Here is a 22,029-nt window from a genome sequence, read left to right on the forward strand (position 1 = left end):
AAAAACACAGACAACTTGCAGAGGAGCTAATTTCTCCTCCTCCTGCTCCTCCACAGCTGCAGAGCAGAGAAATGCAGAGCCAGACAGGGCATCCTGGTGATGATGCTGGCTGGCAGCAGCTTCTGAGGGTCTGTGGTCCAACCTCAGCCCCCATCAGTGCCAACTTCATAGCTGCAGCAGGTTGTTGAGAAAGCCTCTACCCGGCCTCAAAAAGGCCTCAAAAGGAGCTCCTTGCCAACTCTTTTTTTTCTGCGATTCCCTTCCCCAGTGCGGACTTACCTGCATTGGAGGCTGGTCTCCTCGGCGAATGGCTGAGGCTGGCCAAATGACAGGGAGGCTAAGAAGGAGATAGAGAGCTGTTTACAAGTGCAGTCTGCAGTGGACCCACAGCCCACAGCCAAACAACCAAAAACTCCCCCACCAGCACACACAGAAGGGGAAGGGGGCCAGTAACACAAAAGAATGGAAGCTTGTGATGGCATGGACCAGCATGAAGAAGAGGCTTCTCCCGAAGACTGAGGTGCCCTTGCAGAACCTCTTCACAGCTCTGCAGACTAAAAGAGGAAAGACCCACTGCATCAGAAGAGGTGCTGGAGCTGGATAAGGCAGCCCAATCTGTTGATGCAACAAGCAGCACAACTAAGAAAAGGCGACAGTTGAGAGTTGTAGGCAATTCTCTTCTGACAAGTACAGAGGCATGCATTTGCCAGCCTGACACACTCTCTAGGGAGGTGTGCTTCTTACCAGGGGCTCATATCAACGATGTCACCAAGAAACTACCAAACCTCATACAGTCCTCTATAAAAGGACTCTGTAAGCTCTGTAAAAGCTTCTTGGCTTTTAAGCTTGGAATTATTAACTTTTATCCCTATTTTTTAAATGGAATTTTAATTGCTTTTAGACAGATAAGAGAAATATATTCTTTCTCCAGAAAGAATCTTCCAGAATATCACCTTCACTTTCAAGCCTGGAAGTCTGGATTGTGCTGCAGTGCTGAGCCTAACAAGTCCCCTAGACCATTTCTCTTGTTAGCTGACACTTGGTACACACTGCTTGTTGCATCTCTTTCCCATTCAGGGTCAGATGCTGGCCTGAGCTCGCAGCTTCCTTCCGCAACCCTCTGCCTGGCTGGGGATGCCAACAGAGTCCAGATGTCCCACCAGCTGCAGGCTGCAGCATGCACAGGTCTCCTTTCAGCAGATGGCAGATAAGCCTGCCAGCAAGAAAATGCTGATGCTTCAAGATCTGATTGTGGCTGTTTTTCTTGACTCACTCATGCCTTAATAGTCCGTGAGTAATTCATCCCAAATTCAGGTCATTCTAGGGGCCTCCCAGCCTGATTTTGTCCGTGCTGTGGGAGAGGTGGGTGGTATCCCTGGTGCTGCAGCACTGGTAATAGCGAGATACCATCTGCAAGTGGTGCAGAGGGGTGAGGGGACAGGGGAGAGGGGCAAGTCTGCACCCCAGTGGTGCACAAAGCCTCAGCAGATGTGCTGAATCCTCTCTGGAGAGTCTCCACCCCCCAGCAAGAGCTGTGTCGTGGTCTGCATGCTGGAAATCTCCAGGAGCACCTTGCTGAAGGCTCAGCTCCTGCTTTACCCTCTCTCCACCAGACTCAAGTAATAAGGGAAGTAACGTGGCCCCAGACTTGATGCAAGGACCAGGAGTGGCCATCGTTCCACCACGAGTCTCTCTGACATCCTGTCTCCAAAAGGAAGGCAAGCTATTTTGGTGTGAATATCTGCTGCAAGGCAGGAGGAGTAATTTCTTGTCTCGGCATACTTGATCCTGTTTTTCCACCTTTTCTTCTTTCCTTGTAGGGGAAAGGTTTGAGTCACCGCTCATGTGAGACAGGCTGGGAGGGCTTCTGGCACTGCCTACAGCTAGTCTTCAGTAAAGACCAGTCATTACAGCTTCAAATCTAAGTGGAATTATTTAGGCTTTCCAAAGACTGTATGTTTGCATTTCAGCAAGCGTGGCTTGGCCAGACCTGGCAGGTATCAACACTGGGAGAGGAGACAAGAGCCACAGCATGCAAAGTCAGAACAGGGTTGCTGCAGAGTGCCAGTGCATGGGCACATTGTCAAGGAGTGGAGAGGTGGCCTCAAAGACAGTGCTGCCAAAAATGACAGCCACAGCCCATGCCACCCCTTGTTGTCCCTGCAGGGATGGTCAAAGGCCGGCCAAAGGCTGGGAGGAGGTGCAGTCTGTGGGAGAAGTGCAGGATGGGCAAAAACACATAATGAGGGCTGTGATAAGCACACATAGAGATAATTGACCAGATGGAGGTAACTGAAAATTGGGTGGGCACAGATAGCAAGAAGAGAAAGTCACCTCTCGCTGTGATCCTGATGGGCGTCCTTTGTGCTTAGTGAGAGAAGACATGTCCTCCCACCAAAACTGCACCCCATGGCTGGTGGAAGAAAAAGATAGCTTCATCCCCAGCTTCTTCCCTCCCTGGGGATGGATTTCTTTTCTGTTTTTTAAAGAGCATTTCCAGCAGTCATTATGGGGACTGTGAGGTTTTGCATTTCCAGGCAGTGGCTTGTTACACACCAGAAGGCAAAAAGGAAAGCCAAGCAGAGCTGGGTGAGTTTTCCACCGGAGCTTGCTAGGATGAGCTAGGCTGGGTCCATGCACTCTGCAGTGCCCCATTCACCCTGTGGAGCCCCACAGCACCCTGGGCACCAACACCAGCCCCATGCAACACTGCCAGCCCCACACACCCTGCTACGCCCCTGCACCAACACCAGGCCTGTGCACCAATACCAGCCCTTTACACCAAGACCAGTCCCTTGCACCAATATCAGTCCCTTGCACCAATGCCATCCTCATGCACCAACACCAGCCCATTGCACCAATGCCAGCCCCAGTGCAGGTGGAGAATGGTCCAGAGGCTGCATGTCCTCCAGTCCACAGGGGTCACAGGTGACATCAGATGGTGCTGTGCTGCATCAAGTGATAATAATCAATTTGTTACAGCTCTCAACTCTTCCACGGTGCCATGAAAATATTCCCAAGCAAGCCTAGGTAGAAAGGGTGTCTCCTTTCAGCGCAGACTCCAGCCCTCAGGTAAATTACATGTTCGCAGGAGAAAGAGGGAGTGGCGACCTGTGACGCTCCCAGATGCATGGAGCCAAGGCAATAATAGCCCGATGTGTGGTGGGCGAGACCAGCATGCTCGGGCGGCAGGGACCTCCTGCCTGGTATACATTGGGAAGAAAGGCACCCACGCCTCTTCTGCTTCAGCCCCTGGACCACGACGGGTAATCCTTCCTCCTTGGGTGCCTCTGCCTTTACACAGACTGCTAACAAGGGATCTGCAGAAGAGAGCTGTAGGTAGTTGAAGAGCCCTGTGGATACAACAGTGGGGCTTCCCCAGGAGTCCTGGATCTGAGGGGAAGTTGTTTCTGCTCACAGGAGTCGCAGTGGGAGTGCTCAGGAATCAGGAGAGTCCTGCTGGTGGAAGAGGTTTAACCCTGCTGCACCTTTCGGACATCATCGGGAGCTCTCAAGGTCTGCTGAGCCGAGGGACTCTTCACAAAAACAATATTTTTGCAGGTTGGCTGTTAGGAGGAAAGGACCTTCCCAGGCAAGGCTCTTCCCCTGAATTTGCATGCTGTTCTTGTGACTTTATGCCACAAAAATGCTTTCTGTCTCTCTGCTTTGCTAAAAGTCTGAGTCTTAAAAGTAACAAGACCAGAGTTGTCTGGGGCCAGGAAGCTGCAAGAGGGCTGTGTTGAATGTGTGTGGCTGTTGTCCTTGCTGTGCCTCTCACTTCAGTCTGTGTGTCCCAGAGACCCGCATGCTTCTCAGGAGTGCCCCAGGAACAATCCTTCAATCGCCTTTCCCTGGGGAAGGAGAACCCTGCTGCACTGCAGGGATGTCAGCAGCAACCGGTGATACAATAAGGGGGTTCCAGCCCCAAACCACAGCCTGGAGGGTTCAGAGTGGAGATGAGGAATCCTTTGTCCCCCAGAGTGGGGAGCAGCCACGGGAGGTGAGGTGTCACCATTCTGGGGAGGAGTCAGGGCTCTGCTGGGCCAAGCCACTGCCACTCCTCATGCTGGCAACAGCCTGTTGTGAGCAGGTGGGTGGACAAGGGGTGTCCCGAGGTCCCCTCCAGCAGAGAATCAGTGCCTGTGTGATCCTCCATGTATCTGCTCTTGGGACAGCAGAGGGAGCAGGTGGCCTTCTCCCTAGCTGCAAAACCACCTCCTGCAGCATGGGAAGCCGGTTCCTCCAGCAGGAGAAGAGACTATAAGGATTAGCTGGAAAACAACAGAAACCTGCTTGCAGTTCTCCTTTCTTTACCCGGGAAGATATTTTCCAGGAAAGAAATAAGGTGGATGCAAAATACCTGGCGCTGGCATCCAGCCATGGCCTCTGCTTCCCACGCAGCCCGGCACTGGCACATGCATCCAGTGGGGATTTGATGGGGCTCCTTGCTGTGGACTCCACACAATTTAACTATTTAAGCATGTCACACGACTGCTGAGGCAGTATTTCTGTTGCAAATTTGTTGTCTCCAACAAATAAAATGATAGTAAGATGGTTTGTGGTAGGAACATGCCAAAACAGATACTTCAAAATCCTTCCCAGGAAAAACACTGGGTCTCCTGGGAAAGTATTTCACTCGGGTTTGCAAAAGCAACTCAAGTGTGTCCCAAGGTCTCTTTCAGCCATAAGAAGAGCCCAACCAGATCACATTATTTGATTTCATATTAAGAACAAAACCTCCACGGTCCTGCAACTTAAAATTGGGTAGTTTACTCCTGATTAGTTCAGTTATCAGTTCAACCAAATAATCTATTCTTCTGACCATCCGAGCCATCATTTTAAATGAATCCCCTCAAAGACCAGATTTGCCTGGGACAGCGTATCTGTACACATACACATGCATCTTCCTGAACACAGGGATCTAACAGAGAATGCATGATTAAAATCTGATGGAGTTTGGACTCTGGCATTTTTCAAGATAAGGAAAATGAGCAATTTCTAGAACCAATTAGAGGATTTCAAATTTATAATTGTTTCACCTGTTGAGTGGTCAGATTGATATACTAACAGAAGCATAGTGCATGCCAAGCAAAATGTGTGGAATCCTTGGCTTCTGTGTCAGTTCCATCAATGTCTCTCATGCTCACCATGTTGACTATTTTGCAGAACACCGTGATGTGGCTGTTCATCACCGTTGCTTATTTAACGTGCATCAGTGAAAAGTCAGATGCGAGCCCCGAGGTGTCCATGGATGTTGTAAGTCCTGACTTCTCTCCCTACTTTTCCTGCTTGGGCATGCAAGCTACCCATGCTGGTAGGTATGATCTGGACAGGATCCATTGTCTTGATGCATGTGTCTTCACCAGGGTTTGGTATCAGGGTTTGATTAGAACTTTTGTCTCCCTATGTTTACGTACATGGAAATTTACGGCAGGCATTTTATGGAGGAGTTCAGCCAAGTCAACAGATTTGGTCAATGCAGCTGTCTCTGGCTTAGACCTTTACTTCCATTGCTGCCCTGCTCTTCACAAATGTTGATTGCAACATGAAAAGCAACAATGGGTCTTTCATTACCAGACATGCTCAGGGAGTGAGGGAAACTCACACCTGCCAAAAATTTTAGCTGAAGTCATGACATCACCGCAGCGTTGGTGGAAGGGACATTGGGAGTACTGTACTCCACCCTCACACTGACAGCAGGAGTTTCCACCACTGGCTCAGGGCAGGCACTGTTGGCTTCACCCAGCTGGTCTCCCTGACATCCTTCAGGACAGAGACCCCCACCTCTCTGGGGATCCATCCCATGCTGTCCTTCCCTTCCCACAGGGTGAAATTGTCCGCTACCACGGGTACCCCTACGAGGAGCATGAAGTGGTGACAGATGATGGCTATTACCTCACCATTCAGAGGATTCCTCATGGCAAAGACAACCCAGGAAGCATGAGCACCTTCCACAAAGCAGAGGCACAGGGCTCCAGCATGTTCTGTCCCCGTAAGTGCCACAAGAAGGTCTGTCTGCTCCAGGGACCCTGAGAGCTTTGCTGGGCTAGAGTGGGCCATGGTCACAGCTGCCTCATCATGGGCTGGGTCCTCAAGAAGATAACTTTCCCTGTAGGATTAGCCTCGGGAGCAGAAGAAATGCAAGTGCCCACCATGCCAGACTTCTTGTTCTGAGAGGATCTGCTCCAAAGAGGAAAGAAAAGATAAGAAGAATGAATGGGACAGAGAAACCTTGCCACAGGTTTTACCCCAGCTCAAAGCCAGCCAGGGGAGCACCAAAAAGCATTTGTCAGCAAAAAAACCCCATGTGTCCAATCCAATGCCATCACACCATTTTGGCTCCTTTCTGTTCTTCACTTGAACCACTGCTTCAAAATGGAGGGGGTGGTGTCCCATTCTTGGCAGGGTGTCCCTTTCCTGGGAAGCAGGAGGACTGGTGTATGAACACGGCAAATAAATGTAAAAAGCCAGGTTTCTATTCAGGACGCTTTGTCCTCAGCTGTCCAGGGCAGAAATGTGAGTCTTATATTGAGGGTTTAAAATCCAACAGAAAAAAAAAAAGAGGAGACAAAGGAAGAAAAAAGAAAAAAAAGAAAGGAAAGTCACTTTTATTTTGAACTTTTTCATGCTGCAACCTGTGATTGCCCTACCATGTGAATTCAGATATCCTTATGATGGCCCTGTTGTGGCTATGAAGTTGGACCTACTTTGAGCAGGGGGTTGGAGCAGAGATCTCCAGAAGTCCTTTCCAAACTAAACCTTTCCATAATCTCTCTTCCACTGTCTTCCTACAGCACTTCAGGCTTCCTGGTCCTTTGTAAAAAAGATCTTAAGTTTGTTCTGGGGAGGTGAGATTCATCTATATGGCTGAAGTGGGCAGAAGTGGGTTGGGGACATGGTCCTGGCCCCTCTTGATCCGTGTCTCTTGCAAGGGGGCAGCATGGTGTCACCGTGTCATGAGAGATACTTAGACTCAACTGGGTTTTCAGTGTCTCTTGGTCAGAGCCAGAGTAACTGAGCCAAACAAATGGCACCATGAGAAGGGTAGTCTCCATGTAAAGGGCACAGCCAGTGTCCAGACAGACTTGGGGCTTGCTTTCTTTCCTCCTGGGAGCGTGATACACTGAGGTCCATTCAGTGTGGAGTCCAACTTTATTTTTCAGCTTCACTATATCAATTTTCTCTGCCCTGGGATGACCAAAGAGCCCACTTCAAAAACAGCTCTCCAAAGAGTGTGAGGACATAGGTGACCATCTCCTTGCGCTGGAGTCACTTCCCCAGGGGGTTACTGGCAAAAGTGATACCTGGGTGCGAATGGTCAATTTTGAGAGTGGTCAGAGAAAATGATCCTCTTCTTCTTTCTTCAGCTCCAAAGCCCGCAGTACTCCTGCAGCATGGCCTGGTGTTGGAGGGAAGCAACTGGGTTACCAACTTGCCCAACAGCAGCCTGGGCTTCATCCTTGCTGATGCCGGCTATGACGTCTGGATCGGAAACAGCCGGGGTAATAGCTGGTCACGAAAGCACAGAGATTTTGAGTTTCACCACCAGGAATACTCAGCTTACAGGTATTTTCTGCAAAACTGAAGGGTGAGAACGTATCTGCTAGCCTCAGCAGTGTCCATAGGCTGGAGGAGCAGCACCGCTGACAGTTGCACCATCTGCCAGTGGGCATAAACCAACACCACCAAGACACCATAGGGGTGCCTATATCTTCCAGAGCCCTCAGCCACTCCCCAGTAGTCATGACACTACTTGCTGTGTCCTGCCTGTCGTTCCCAAGGTCAGCAACAGCAATTTTGTCATGTGCCCATCTCCATTGCAGCTTTCATGAGATGGCCATGTATGACCTTCCAGCGACGATCAACTATATTTTGCAGAAAACTGGACAGGAGCAGTTATACTACGTGGCTTACTCTCAAGGCACCACCACAGGTACTTGGGCGGTGATCAGATCACTGTCAGAGTTATGTTTGCTGTGCCCCCCTGGTTTGGGAGTGTTCTCCTGAGAGCCTGGATGGGAGGGTAATGTTCAATCATGTCCAAACCATGAAGAAGAAGAGCAGGTAAAAATCCCTGTTTTCTTTAACAGAACAGTTCTGAGCAATAACAGCCCAAAACCAGTTGCAGTGATGGGTTTTGGTGCATCCCACTGCTGCCAGAGCCTCAAGAAGGGCTTACAGGAGCTGGAGCTGGGTTGAGCAGTCAAGCTGGGAGCTGAAATGTAACAGCAGCAAAGGCTTCAGGTCAAGTCACCAACCTGCTAGAGCCAGCTCTGAGGGTCTTTCCAATGGGCACACACACTTGAGAGCCAATAACTCCTTCAGAAATAACAGGGCAGGGTCTGCTTCCTTCTCCCTCCTGCAGGTTTCATTGCATTTTCATCCATTCCTGAGTTGGATCGCAAAATCAAAATGTTTTTTGCCTTGGCTCCTATTACCACAAACTCAAATATGAAGTCACCCTTGGTAAGGGTGTTTGACCTTCCCGAGGAGCTGGTTAAGGTACGTATGCTCATCTGGTGTGAAAGGGAAGGAGGGACTGGGAAGGTCTTATCACCTGAGACATGCAGTGCTTGTACATCACTTCCATTTCCCTGCACTCTGTGTGCCCTTTGCATTGAGCAGGTACATTTGTTCCTACACTCTTGAGCCTGTGGGGCATTAAACAGTGTAAAGTATTCTCCTGTCCAGCCCTAATCAGAGAAGAACTATTTCTAGATATTGTGTTTGGGTCCATCCTCCTAGGAGAAACCTCTTCTAGGAAGATCAAGGCTCTTCCAAGGCCATGACCACTTCTGAAAAGCCAAAATTATAAAGCACAGCAAAGCTGTGGCAAGGAAGACAGCAGAGAGGTTAGTAGGGGTTAGCAGAGAGGTGAAGAGCATCTGGAGGAAAAAGAGGAACGTGAACAACACTGATCAACACCTTTGACTTTCACAGCTCATTTTAGGACGCACGGTGGTCTTCGATAAGGGCGAGATCTTGAAGCAAGTGATATCCAGTTTGTGCAGCTACCCCATTTTTAAAAGCTTTTGCTCCTTGGTCCTTTATTTGCCTGGTGGGTTTACCAGCAGCTTAAATGTGGTATGTACACTCCAGCTTACCTTTTAAGTGATCCAGTATCTCATTGTTTGAGCTCGAGTTGTCAAGTAGCTGCCTTCACCTGGCTTTTGCATCTTTGATTTGTCAAAAAATCTGGCCATTGTGTCAGCGTTTTCCCATCTGGCCACTGCGTTGGCCATTGTTCTTGCATTGGCACCAGAGGGAAGCCCAGAGTGCACACAAGGTCATGAGTTCACAGGCCACATTGTCTTCCCAGTGGGGAGGATGCCAAAGGGGAGAGTGCAGAAATTTATTCAGTGCTCCAGGGTGTCCCAAGGTTTCTCTTTCACTAAGTGACTTGTAATTTCACATATGTTTTAATATCAAAATCGGCTCTTATGGAACAAACTTCAATCTGCTGCTAGGGGAGGTGGACCCTCAGACTCTTCAGTCTGCCATCTCTTAGAACATGTTTATCCCCAAATCAGGGTCTTTCCCTTTGCTCCACTGCACTGAACACAGAGTCATAGAAAAATTCAGGCTGGAGGCAACAGGGTGGGGGGTCTCTGTTGCGCTCTCACTCCCACCAGGGCCAACCCTACAGCTACAGTATGTTCCTTGGAAACCTGTCCAGGAGAGCTGGGTGGGCCCAATGATGCCCCACTCACATGGGGAAGGTCTATTTCCTTGGGGCTAGCCAAGATTTTGAGGTCCAGATCCTGCCACAAACCGCCTATGTGAGTAAAATTGGAGACAAGTCCACATAGAGTGCCAAGTAGTAATACTAGATCATGGATGGAGTCAGACCTGGGCCACTGTTTCTCAGAGAAAGTGTTGGTGTATTTTCATAATATTCCAAGGAGGAAATGCATTAGAAACAACACATAAAGCTACTATGATGAATTGCACATTGTCTTTGCAAAAGGATCCTGAGCACAAGGTACAGAGTTCTACTTTGGATTGAAAACCACATAGACTTATAACATGACCTAGCATCCCATGGGAATTCCTTGGCTTACTGAAGGGAGCTCTACAGCACCCTTCATGCTTCTGTCTGTGGTGTGTGTTTGCACAACACATGGCTGAGCTGTGCCTTCACAGAGCTAAGAACAAGCAGTTTGTACAAATGCAAGCTCCAGCTAGCCTGTGTGAGTGAAAGACTTCGGTGGCTACTGAACAGGATCATTTTCATTTCTAATGGGATTTCCCTCCATGCAGAGAATAAATGTCTCCAATGCTTTCTTGCAGAGCCGCATAGACGTCTACCTGTCCCGCTACCCTGATTCAACATCACTAAAAAACATGTTACATTGGCGCCAGGTAATATTTCCTGCTGCAGAATAAGACCACATGCAACTGGTTCCCATGTTCTCTTCTCTCTGCTGCCAAGGCCCTCTTCTCAGTGCCTGGGTATAATGCTCCATTGCTCTCCCTGCAAAGGTACATTAGAAAGAAAGGGGTAAAATCACATGAAACACTGGGGCAGCTGCAGTTCTTTTGGCCATGACTTTAAACAAAAGATGACCAAGAGTCTTTGGAGCTGGTAAGAGATGGAGATGGAAGCAAAAACTGGTAATAAACAGGCACAGGAGATGCTAGAGTAAAGGCTAAGAGCTGAGGGTCAGTAGAGACAACTAATCATACAACAACTAATCATTGAAAACATGCAAAGACTCATATCCTTCTGTTGTAGACGTTGACCGTGACAGACAAAGGATACTTGATAAAGGTCTGATCTGTGTCTTCTCTGAGGCTTGCTCTTGATTCTATGCTAGGCGTACTGTGGGTTTCTGTGGCCTCAGCCTCCAGGCACCTACTTCCACAGCTTGCCAGCCACCTGAGAGAGGAGGGATGAAAGACACGAACAATGGCAGGCAATCTTGCAGACCGTGCTGAGATCTTTCTGGGGATTGAGCTCTACTCCCTAATGACAATGTCACATGTAACAAATAGCATCCTTGAGCTTTAGTGGCAGGAGGGAGCAGTGTGGTTCCCTAGTCACTTCTTTTATTTTTCATATGGTCCCCTTTAATGCATGTATAATAAACACAACTCTCCTCCTTTTCCAGATCTATCAAACAGGGGAATTCAAATATTATGATTACGGTAGTGACAACATGCTTCATTACAACCAGGTAAGAGAAATCCATTCTCATTTGACAGTTTTAAAAGAGAAAAAAAAGAAAACGACAATGAAAATATTGCAATGGCTGAGATGGAATTTTATGTGATTTATGGAATTTACATTATATGGTCAAACAGGTTTGTACCTTTCTTGCAAAAAAGAGGTCTGTGATGTCTTTTATTGATGACTTTTTGACCCTTGGTGAAAAGCAGAGGAGCCCAAAGCACAGTCGTAGACTCATAGAATCATAGAATGGTTTGGGTTAGAAGGGACCATAGAGATCACCTGTTTCCAACCCACCTCCCACCAGACCAGGTTGCTCAAAGCCCCATCCAGCCTGGTCTTGAACCCCTTCAGGGAAGGGGCATCCACAACTTCTCTGGGCAACCTGGGCCAGGCTCTCACCACCCTCAGAGCAAAGAATTTCTTCCTAATATCTAATCTAAATCCCTCTTTTAGTCTAAAACTGTTACCCCTCAAACTATTGCTACACCCCCTGATAAAGAGTCCCTCCCCATCTCTCCTGTAGCCTGCTTTAGGTACTGGAAGGCTGCTATAAGGTCTCCCCAGAGCCTTCTCTTCTCCAGGCTGAAGGAGTCTGGTGATGTCAGGTCATAGTGGTGATAGTCAGGATGTCTGGTGACAGTTTCTGTACCATCTCTTAGTATAGGGGAGAAATTCCAAGCAGCAATCAGTAATACTTTGAAGTTTTGGCTTGCTCGTGACCTCCCAGTCTTTCTTTCCTCAAGCAACACTATTTGTCTTCCAGACCACACCTCCCTTCTATGAGCTGGAAAATATGAAAGCCCCACTTGCTGCATGGTATGGTGGCAAGGACTGGATTTCAGCCCCTGAAGACGTAAACATCACGCTGCCTCGTATAACCAATGTGACGTACAAAAAGTACATTCCTGAGTTTGTCCACTTTGATTTCCTTTGGGGTATGCAAGCATACGAACAAGTGTACAAAGAAATGCTTGAACTGATGGAGAAGAGTGCCTAGAGTCATATCAGTGGCAGTAATTGTTGGTTTCTTGTTTAACTTCCAGGGCTTCTTTTATTTGGGGGGGAAAAAAAAAAAAAAGTGAAGAAAAAAAGACAGGGAAAAAAGACTCATTAAACTGCTACGCTTGATTTGGATCGATATTAATCCAATGTTTGGGAAAGCACATAGGATTTAGGTTATATAGGTTGAAGTCCTTGCAGGAGTCAGACCCTGAATCTCCCAAGTGCCTCACTCACATGGTCTCCTACAACAAGCAATTTCAGTGGAATTTGGCTCCTGGTCGTCACTGTGGGCTCTGGTCCCTCTACACTACAGTTCCCAACTGCAAATACCTGGACAGCAGCTCACCTCCCTCCTGGATGCTAGTGTTTCACAAGAGTAGGTATACTTGGATGGGACCACATGGTGGGTTGCGTGATGAATCCTGCTGGTGTAGCTTTATCCGCCTTCTGGTGACTCTTCCACACCAAGAATCCCAACATCGTGACATTCATTGCTCTACATACAGCCGGAAGGAGCTAGAAACTTTCTGCCTGGTGATAATGAAAAGACCTCATGTTTCATTTCCATGAGAATTGTCCATTTTGCTAACGTAGGGAATATCTTTCTCAAATTCATGTTGATTTGGATAACAACAGCCTTGCTTGTACACAAAAGGGTTTTCAATAAGTTCTACCATTTTGCACCATTTTGAGCAATATGCCCAAGACATAAATGCAGATGGAAAGGTCACCTTTTGCCAACTCTCAGGAAATGCTTTTGTTTTCCTTATGTGAGAGAGAGAGGAAGAGTCTGGTGGAAGCCAGTAATAAGTCTAACTCCATTTTCAGCTTCTGGATTACACTTCTTAGTAATATATTGATTAGGGGAGGAATTGTGAATTTGCCTGTTTGTGTTACTATATTCTTAAAATATGCCTAGGAGCAAGCAAGGCAGAGGATAATGCCCTCTTTCCACAAAGATGTACAAATAAACATAATAATAATAATAATTGTAATAATAAAGTAAGATAGGGTCCACTGACCTCTGTGTGGTTGTACTGCCTTAAACCTCTGGAGGAGTATGGGGGGTTTCAGCACAGACATCTTGCCATGCACAGGCAAGGGAGAGATGCTTGTCCGATGCTCCCCCTGCTCAGGGAAAACTTTCAGTGGCTTGTAACACTGGCAGATGCCCATGACCCATGATGCAACTCACATCCCCCACTCTGTGCCCTGCAAAGAAGAGGTGGGTTGCAGAGGGCAGGTTGGGGGGTGAGGAGGGGTATAGAGACCAGGATGGTTGCTGTCCAGAGGCAAACTGTGGGTCTTAGCAGCACACTCTCATCCAAGTGTCTAGAGATGGTGGGATGGGGCTGTTGGTGCATGTCCTTGTAGGTCATGTTTCAGTTATCATCAAAGGGGACTGGCTATAAAGGTGTTTCACTTTCCATCCTTACAACTAGAATTGACCACAGAAAAATACAGGACAGGGTGAGGTAATCTCAGGGTGTAAGAATTAGGCTATATGTTAGATATGATCTATCTGGAGTGACAGTGATTAGCTACCCTACTTAGTGTATTTGTAATGACATATTTTTCCGTGTAATTAGTTATTTACTGCAGGGCTCTGCCGTGGAGCAGCATTCTTACAGGGCTGAACTGTGTTCGTGCCATGGATGTCAATGCAAACACAAGAAGACTTTTCTGTCTTTGCAAATAAACACCCAAAGCTTGGCAAGATGTTTCCTGAAAAGACTTCTCAAAAGCTTGCAAGAACTTAGTTATGTTTAGGTAAAAAGTAGTAATGTTTTACTTCTGAAAATGTATAAGAATTGCAGGGTTTAGTCTCTTCTCTTTCTGTTCAGGTTGTAATGTCTCTGCCACTTCTGTAATTATCTGTTGCCTTCATTCATTGGCTATCTCCCATGACAGAGCGTTTTGGTGAAGTTCTCTCTGAATCAGGTTCTGGAAGCACTCTGCTCCCTGCGGCACTGGTACTTGCTTCCCATCTCCTGTTAAAGGATCAACAACAGTTGAAGCAGTGCATTTTGGAAGCAGACAGAATGGCAAATAATGAAGGTGCTTGCAACATAAATATTGTAATGTTCTGTCTTCTGGGATTACCTTGATCAATAAGTGGACTGAGTTACATGGCAAGCTGCGTTGATCTTTCTGGGACTGGAGTCCTTGCATGTCCCAAGTCTATCAGGCAAGTCAAAAGTCATCAGGCAGGTCCGTGGTGATGGCACAGGCCCAAGGTCAGGCTGGGATATCAGCCCATGATGTTGGGGTCCAGATCAACTCAATCTCTAGCCCTTAGACTTCACAACGCAGCACCAGGCCTTCACCACCTCAGTGAATGTATTCATGGCACAGCAGCGCTCCCTTCCTATTCTTCATGCATGAGCAAACCAACCTCAGTCATATGCCTAAACATGCAGAGGATGGTGGTCATTCAGCCACTTAATTTTCTTCCAGATGTGCTTATGCAAAGTCATTCTTGATCTGCTTGCATACAGAATACAAGGCTAGAAGGGATTAAAACTGTGTCACATCCCATTCAAAACACAGTAGTTGCACCATGTTTGCTGACCTATAATTTTCTATCATCATCAGGGTCAATGCCAAAAAGGGGAGCACACACATGAACTGTGGAGCATACAATCAGCTCCATGAACTGGGCAGCATATGGCCAGCTCCAGGCTGTGTCCACACTGGAGGGGTGGTGAGCACAGTGTTCTTCCCACTTGAGGGTTATGGACAGGCACATGCTTAAAGTGAAGTTGCATTTTGTAAGTAACCCTAGGATTGCTTTGGTGTCTGCTTTAAGCAATGCACTAGCCTGCACTCTTATTTAGAAACTGATTTGTACCAGGGTTAATCTAGGACAAGGTTTCGAGTTATGTCAGATGGTGTACTGCCGTTTCATGATTTTTTCATCCTTAACAGCAAGCCTGATAACAGTTTCCAGCAGTCACCAGCATTGCTGAGTAGATTCAGAGTTTTATTCCGTTGAGGACTGTGGGAAAGTAAGGGAAGATTGGCAAGGAGGGCTGTAAACATGCTCAAGTGACCCGCATGTGGGGTGCTGGAAAACACATATATTGCACTAATTGTTGTTTAGTTTTGTGTGCTCAACAAGTAGAACATCTGCACTTAGATAACACAGGCCTGGGATGGATTCAGGGGCACCTTACTGAACACGCCTGAGATTCCTGCCCTGATGTTGAAGAGATCAAAGCACAGCAGAAAACTCTGCCTGCCGGAATCCTGGAAATACAGGTGGGAACAGCAAGTGGGAGCTCTCTCGCTCTCTCACTCCCTTGCTAACAAGGACTCGCTTGCCAATAAGGACTCTCTCTCACTCTGCCATGCCTGCGTCCCCTGCTTGCCTGACTCTGCCCAGGTGCTGCTTCAGAGGTTCCCTGATCCATGAGGTATTGAGATTAAATTTGTTCTTTGCCTTTAATCCGTGGTTTTGTGGTTGTTCCTGCGTCCTGCCTGCATCAGCTCACACAAGAACATGTCGCTTTCTTATTTCACAAACTATGAGCGATTTCTGTGTTATTTCCTATGCTACTTCCAGATTTTCTTTTGAGATTGCTAGATGAATGGTCAGAAGAGAGACCCAGTAACTGTTCTCCGAGACTTGCATTTTCGTATATTGGTACTTTAGGCAGATGGGAATGGGGTAAGGTCATGGAAAGTTACGGTTAGCCAAAATCATGATAAGATATAACTTCCTTCAACACTCTTCACAAGCCTTTGTTGGTGTCCATTCCTGACCCTAGACCATGTCATGTGGGACATGTTACTGCTCCCTGAAGGTCTCTGATAGCCCTGACCAGGACATTGGCTAAGCTGACCAAATCAGCTTTTCTTTAATACAAAGAGCACCATGATACCAAATTTGAAAAATATTAGTATTTCTTTATTGAGAAAGTTTGATAAAGTTGTCCCAGGTCTGTTCATGAACAGACCAAAATCTTTTAGCTTTAAAATACTCTTTAAAGCTAATTGTACAAAGAAGAGAACTCAGAGAAGTACAACAAGTTCAGGGTTGTTCTGGGGTCCTCTCAACAAAGAAACAGGGGAAGAATTAGCTGAGGCACACCACTGGTGACCACATGTCAGTTATTTCACAATCAACATTTTAGGAACATTATGCTTTTGTTGATTCAGTTTCATTACTGTGTATGAAATGATTGCATGAACAATTCCAGCAAGGTGTTGTGAAAGGAATTAGTTGTTTCATCAGGCTTCACTGTAACTCTAGCATGCGTAAAACTCCTACTTAACTCCTACTTAATCAGAGATGCTGGAGATATCTCAGCCATGCTGAGGGGCTTTAAACTAGGAGAGGTACAACCAGATAAGCACTGCTTTGCTTATCATGTTCTTTACTTGGGGAAGGTTCTTTTCCAAGGTTACTGCAAGGGAATCATGCTTATCTGGCAGGACTTACACAAGAGTTGATGTTCTTTTATTGCTAAAATCAGAATGATACTCTCTTTCCCAGTTCAGGATGTCAAGACCAGATGACAGCTAGTTATTAAGCATCTCCCTACTTACTCTTGTGCTTGGCAAGAGGTATCGGATAGAAGGTAACTACCAGCACACAGTCTTGGGAACACAGTCTGGCGGCTTGTATGTCCATGAAAGCACCAGGGGAAAAGACCAGAGCAGGACTTAAAGGAATGTTATGCAAGGGCATGATTAACACCAATCAAACTGGTAAACAATGAGGAATATGTTGCTTGCACTGTGATGCACCACAGAGGTGACTCATCAGCAGAGGACCTGCACCTGTTAACAAAAGGACAGCAGTGGGGATACAGGACATTTCATGGGCTGTTTCTCTTCCTGTTATCCCAGCAGCAGGATGGGTCACAGTCCTATGATTCCTCAAGCAAGAACATGAAAGACACCCTGCAGCAACGTTGCCTAATATTTATGAACCGTGAAGCTAGCAAGATGCAGAAGCAAAACATTATGCCATGGTAACTTTTGACTCTTAAAGGACCTTAGAGGTCAAGAAAGAGCTGGCCTGTGGACCTCAAGCAGAAACCATATGGAGGCATCAATAGCTGGCAATCCTTGCCTTCCATGTCACACTCAGGTGACCTCAGCCAGACCACTTGGAGGCCCACATTTTGGCCCCTTTGAGAATGTGTGTGTGAGAGTGCTGGTTGGTACAGTCTACTTCGTTAGAAAGTTAAAAAAAATACCTTTCTGTTTCTAAATGCTCTTGAGTTTTCTTCCATTAGTTCCCACAACAATACTGTAAAAACATCCTGTGAGTGTGGTTATACAGCTTCATTTTAAGATGCCCGTTAAAGGCTATATAATATTCGGTTGTGCACCCTACCATGTATTATGGGGTCCTAACATGGTAGGTTAATACTAGTGACTATTTACAATTCTGTTAGGTGTACAATGACAGCAGTACCCTGATGGCATTGCTCTTTCCACCTAAACTCACACCTATGTGTCAAAACACCCAGCTGTGGTCTCCAAACTTCAAGTAACTCAAAGGTCTTCATTTCTTCCTTTGACTAAGCTATACAAGAGTTTCTTGGTAAAAAGCTAGCTGGTCGTTGTTGGCAACCTCTCTCCTTCCTACCACAGTTATGATAGGCACTGGTGCTAAATCGCACATCAGCCTCAGCACTGATGTACTACTCTGATAGCCTCATCCAAGGGCCTGAGGATGCTGGAGAAGTCTCTACTGCCTTTCCAACCTCTATTAATACTGGTACTTAGTACCTCTGCCAGATAATTAGTACTCACTGGAGGTAGAAGGCAGCAGACTTGGTAGTAGATGAAGTACTAGACCATACAAGTAAAAGGTGAGACCTGTCTTGATGCTGTTGAAGGAAACCTGATGGTATAAAATAGAAAAACACAAGATGGGTAGGGGTTTCTCCATTCACAGGTTGTTTTTTAACTCCTCTCAGGATGCACACTGGAATTGCCCTCTACTTAAACTGTGAAGTCCATTTTATGTAGTGGGATTTTTGCACACACGGGAGTGGGAAGACATTTTCAAAAGCCCAAAGAAGACACAGCGACAGAAGCCTTTTTAGGACGGACAGGCAGGGGAAATGAGGAGGAGGTATCACTCTCTATGTCAATGACCAGCTGGAGTGCATGGAGCTCCACCTGGGAATGGATGAGGAGCCAACCGAGAGCTTATGGGTCAGGATTAAAGGGAGGGCAGGGATTGGTGACATTACAGTGGGGGTCTGCTACAGGCCATGCAACCAGGAAGACCGAGTGGATGAGGCCCTCTATGGACAGATAGGAACAGCCTCACTTTCACAAGCCCTGGTCCTCATGGGGAACTTCAACCACCTCAGCATCTGTTGCAGGGACAACACAGCAGGGCATAAACAATCCAGGAGGATCCTGGGATGTGTTGATGATAACTTTCTTCTTCAAGTGATAGAGGAACCAATGAGGAGAGGAGCTATGATGAACCTTATTCTCACCAACAAGGAGTGGCTGGTGGGGAATGCGAAGCTAAAGGACAGCCTTGGCTGCAGTAACCATGAGAAGGTGGAGTTCAAGATCCTTAGGGCAGTGAGGGGGGTGCACAGCAAGCTTGCCACTCTGGACTTCAGGTGGAGACTTTGGCCTCTTGAGGGATTTTCTTGGGAGGGTTCCACAGGATAAAGCACTGGAGGGGAGAGGGGCCCAAGAAAGCTGGTGGATCACCTCCTCCAAGCTCAGGATCGATGCATCCCAACTAAGAGGAAGTCAAGCAAAACGCCAGGAGGCCTGCATGGGTGAACAAGAAGCTTCTGGAGAAACAGAAAAAAAAGAGGCCTACAGAGGGTAGAAGCAAAGACAGGTAGCCTGCGAGGAATACAGAGAAACTGTTCCAACAGCCAGGAATCAGGTTAGGAAAGCTAAAGCCCAGCTAGAGTTAAATCTAGCCAGGGACATCAAGGCCAACAAGAAAAGCTTCTATAGGTATGTCAGTGGTAAAAGAAAAACTAGGGAAGATGTAGGCCCTCTCCAGAAGGAAATGGGAAACCTGGTTACCCGACATATGGAGAAGGTTGAGGTTGAGGAACAATTTTTTGGTCTCAGTCTTCACCAGCAAATGCTCCAGCGACACTGCCCAAGTTGCAGAAGGCAAAGGTAGGGACTGGGAGAATGAAGATTGCCCACTGTAGGAGAAGACCATGTTCAAGACCATCTAAGGAACCTGAAGGTGCACAAATCCATGGAACCTGATGAGGTGCATCTGCGGGTCCTGGGAGAACTGCTGGATGAAGTTGCCAAGCCAGTATCCATCATATTTGAGAAGTCATGGCAGCCTGGTGAAGTTCCCACTGACTGAAAAAGGGGAAACATAACCGCCATTTTTAGAAATGATAAAATGGAAGAACCAGGGAACTACAGACCAGTCAGTCTCACCTCTATGCCCGGCAAGATCATGGAGCAGATCCTCCTGGAAACTCTGCTAAGATACATGGAAAATAAGGAGATGATTGGTGACGGCCAACATGGCGTCACTAAAGGCAAATTGTGCCTGACAAATTGGGTGGCCTTTTACAATGGGCTGACAGCATTGGTGGATAAGGGAAGGCAACAAATGTCACCTACCTGGACTTATGCAAGCATTTGACAATGTCCTGCATGACATCCTTGCCTCTGAATTAGAGAGACATGGATTTGATTGATGGACCACTCAGTGGATCAGGAACTGGCCAGATGGCCGCCCTCAAAGGGTTGCAGTCAATGGCTCAATGTCCAAGTGGAAACCAGTGACAAGTGGTGTTCCTCAGGGGTCAGTACTGGGACAAGTGTTGTTAAACATCTTTGTTGGAGACATGGACAGTGGGATCGAGTGCACCCGCAGCAAGTTTGCCGATGACACCAAGCTCTGTTGTGCAGTCAACACGCTGGAGGGAAGGGATGCCATCCAGAGGGAGCTGGACAGGCTTGAGAGGTGGGCCCGTGCAAACCTCATGAAGTGCAAGGTCGTGTACCTGGGTCATGGCAATCCCAGGCACAGATACAGGCTAGGCAGAGAATGGATTGAGAGCAGCCCTGACGAGAAGGACTTGGGGGTGTTGGTTGATGAGAAGCTCAACATGAGCCAGCAATGTGCACTTGCACCCCAGACATCCAGCTACATCCCAGACTGCATCAAAAGCAATGTGGTCAATGGGTGAAGGGAGGTGATTCTCCCTCTCTATGCTGCTCTAATTAGACCCCACCTGGAGTACTGCGTCTAGGTCCTCCAACATAAGAAGGACATGGACCTGTTGGAGCGAGTCTAGAGAAGACCACCTCTGCTATGAGGACAAGCTGCTATGAGAGAGTTGGGGCTGTTCAGCTTGGAGAAGGCTCCAGGGAGACCTTATAGCAGCCTTCCAATACCAAAAGGGGGCTACAGGAGAGATGGGGAGGGACTCTTTATCAGGGGGTGTAGCAATAGGATGAGGGGTAACAATTTTAGACTAAAAGAGGGATTTAGATTAGATATTAGGAAGAAATTCTTTACTGTGAGGGTGGTGAGAGCCTGGCCCAGGTTGCCCAGAGAAGCTGTGGCTGCCCCATCCCTGGAGGGGTTCAAGGCCAGGCTGGATGGGGCTTTGAGCAACCTGGTCTGGTGGGAGGTGTCCCTGCCCAGGGCAGGGGGTTGGAACTCAATGACATTTAAGGTCCCTTCCAACCCAAACCATTCTGTGATTCTGTAATTCTATGATTTCATGAAGTAAGGTAATGAAACGGTAAGGGCTCTGGCCACACCTGCTGTCAGGAAGATAGTGCCCACACATGCAGTCCCTTTGTGTCAGTGGTTGTGGCACTGACAGAAGATTACACTTTGCAGGATGGAGTAATACATGCATGTTATGGGCTGTGTTTCACAACTTGCATACCGTTCATAGACTATGATGGGTATGAACATTAGAAGTCACCCTAATCTGTGACCAGGAAATGTATACTCAAGCAGAGCACCTAGTAGCCAACTGAAGGCTCGGTCTTTTAGGTGGCTACCAAGCAGTTACAGAAAGGCGTAAGTTGTAAGGTCATGAGCTGGAAGCAGAAAATGAAGACCTTTACTCTGTGTAATACCTGTCACTTCAGCCAAACAAGTTGCACAAGTTCTCCTCCACTCTGCCATCCATCGGCAAGACACTAAGCTCTATGCTTTTCCAGAAAACATTGCAGAGGTTTTGCAAATTGCCAGTTACAAATACAATACCCCTTGGGTGTAAGGGCTGTGTGGAGGTTGCCTTGGCCACTGTCACTTTTGAAGAGTGGTATAATCACTGAATGTCTCCCACCCAGGCAGCTGGTGAAGCCTGACCTCTCCTTGAAGTGTCCACGGAGCGGTCAGCGTGCTCCTGAGGCCTTGTGAAGCTGGTGGAACCCAGGTCCTTTCATTGCCCCAGGAGCTCTTCTAAGAGGCATTCCCAAGGGTGCTCTGGGAGCTTGGAAACGACCCTTTACGACATTTTTTTTACTGTGGCTGCCACAAGCTTAAGGTGCAACTCCATAGCTGAAACTCCTTGCTGCACCACTCCAGCTGCTTTTGGAAACGTAATCCTTTGCAAGCACGAAAGTCATGACCACATGGCCAAGCAGAGGAAGTTATCAAAGATATGACCAGCGTACACATCGCTTAATTGGAGGACACGTGATGTGGTCCAGCATGGTGCCAAGGTAGCAGGGCTCTGACACAACGTGCTCTTTTTAACACCGGTCATGATAGAGCCACCACCATTCACACCACCATCCTGATCAGATACGACAGTGGGCTCTGCGTGGTAATGTATTTTCCTCTGCATAATTCAGATTCGCATTGGAGTTATCCTGAGGGTGAAAATGCATCGATTGCTTTTTTTCTTGGTAAC

General features: G+C 47.3%; 1 protein-coding gene across 1 annotated transcript; it reads left to right on the plus strand.

Moving 5' to 3' along the window:
• The first annotated feature begins 5,148 nt into the window (after positions 1–5,148).
• Positions 5,149–12,170, plus strand: LOC141469450 (putative lysosomal acid lipase/cholesteryl ester hydrolase). Its single transcript, XM_074154972.1, has 9 exons — positions 5,149–5,256; positions 5,827–5,992; positions 7,368–7,566; positions 7,824–7,933; positions 8,366–8,502; positions 8,941–9,084; positions 10,291–10,362; positions 11,112–11,177; positions 11,937–12,170. Exons 1-9 carry the CDS (start codon positions 5,149–5,151, stop codon positions 12,168–12,170), a joined length of 1,236 nt encoding a protein of 411 aa, XP_074011073.1.
• The last annotated feature ends 9,859 nt before the right edge of the window (positions 12,171–22,029 follow it).

The sequence above is a fragment of the Numenius arquata genome, chromosome 10 (assembly GCF_964106895.1).
Source record: "Numenius arquata chromosome 10, bNumArq3.hap1.1, whole genome shotgun sequence".
NCBI classification, from domain to species: Eukaryota; Metazoa; Chordata; class Aves; order Charadriiformes; family Scolopacidae; genus Numenius; species Numenius arquata.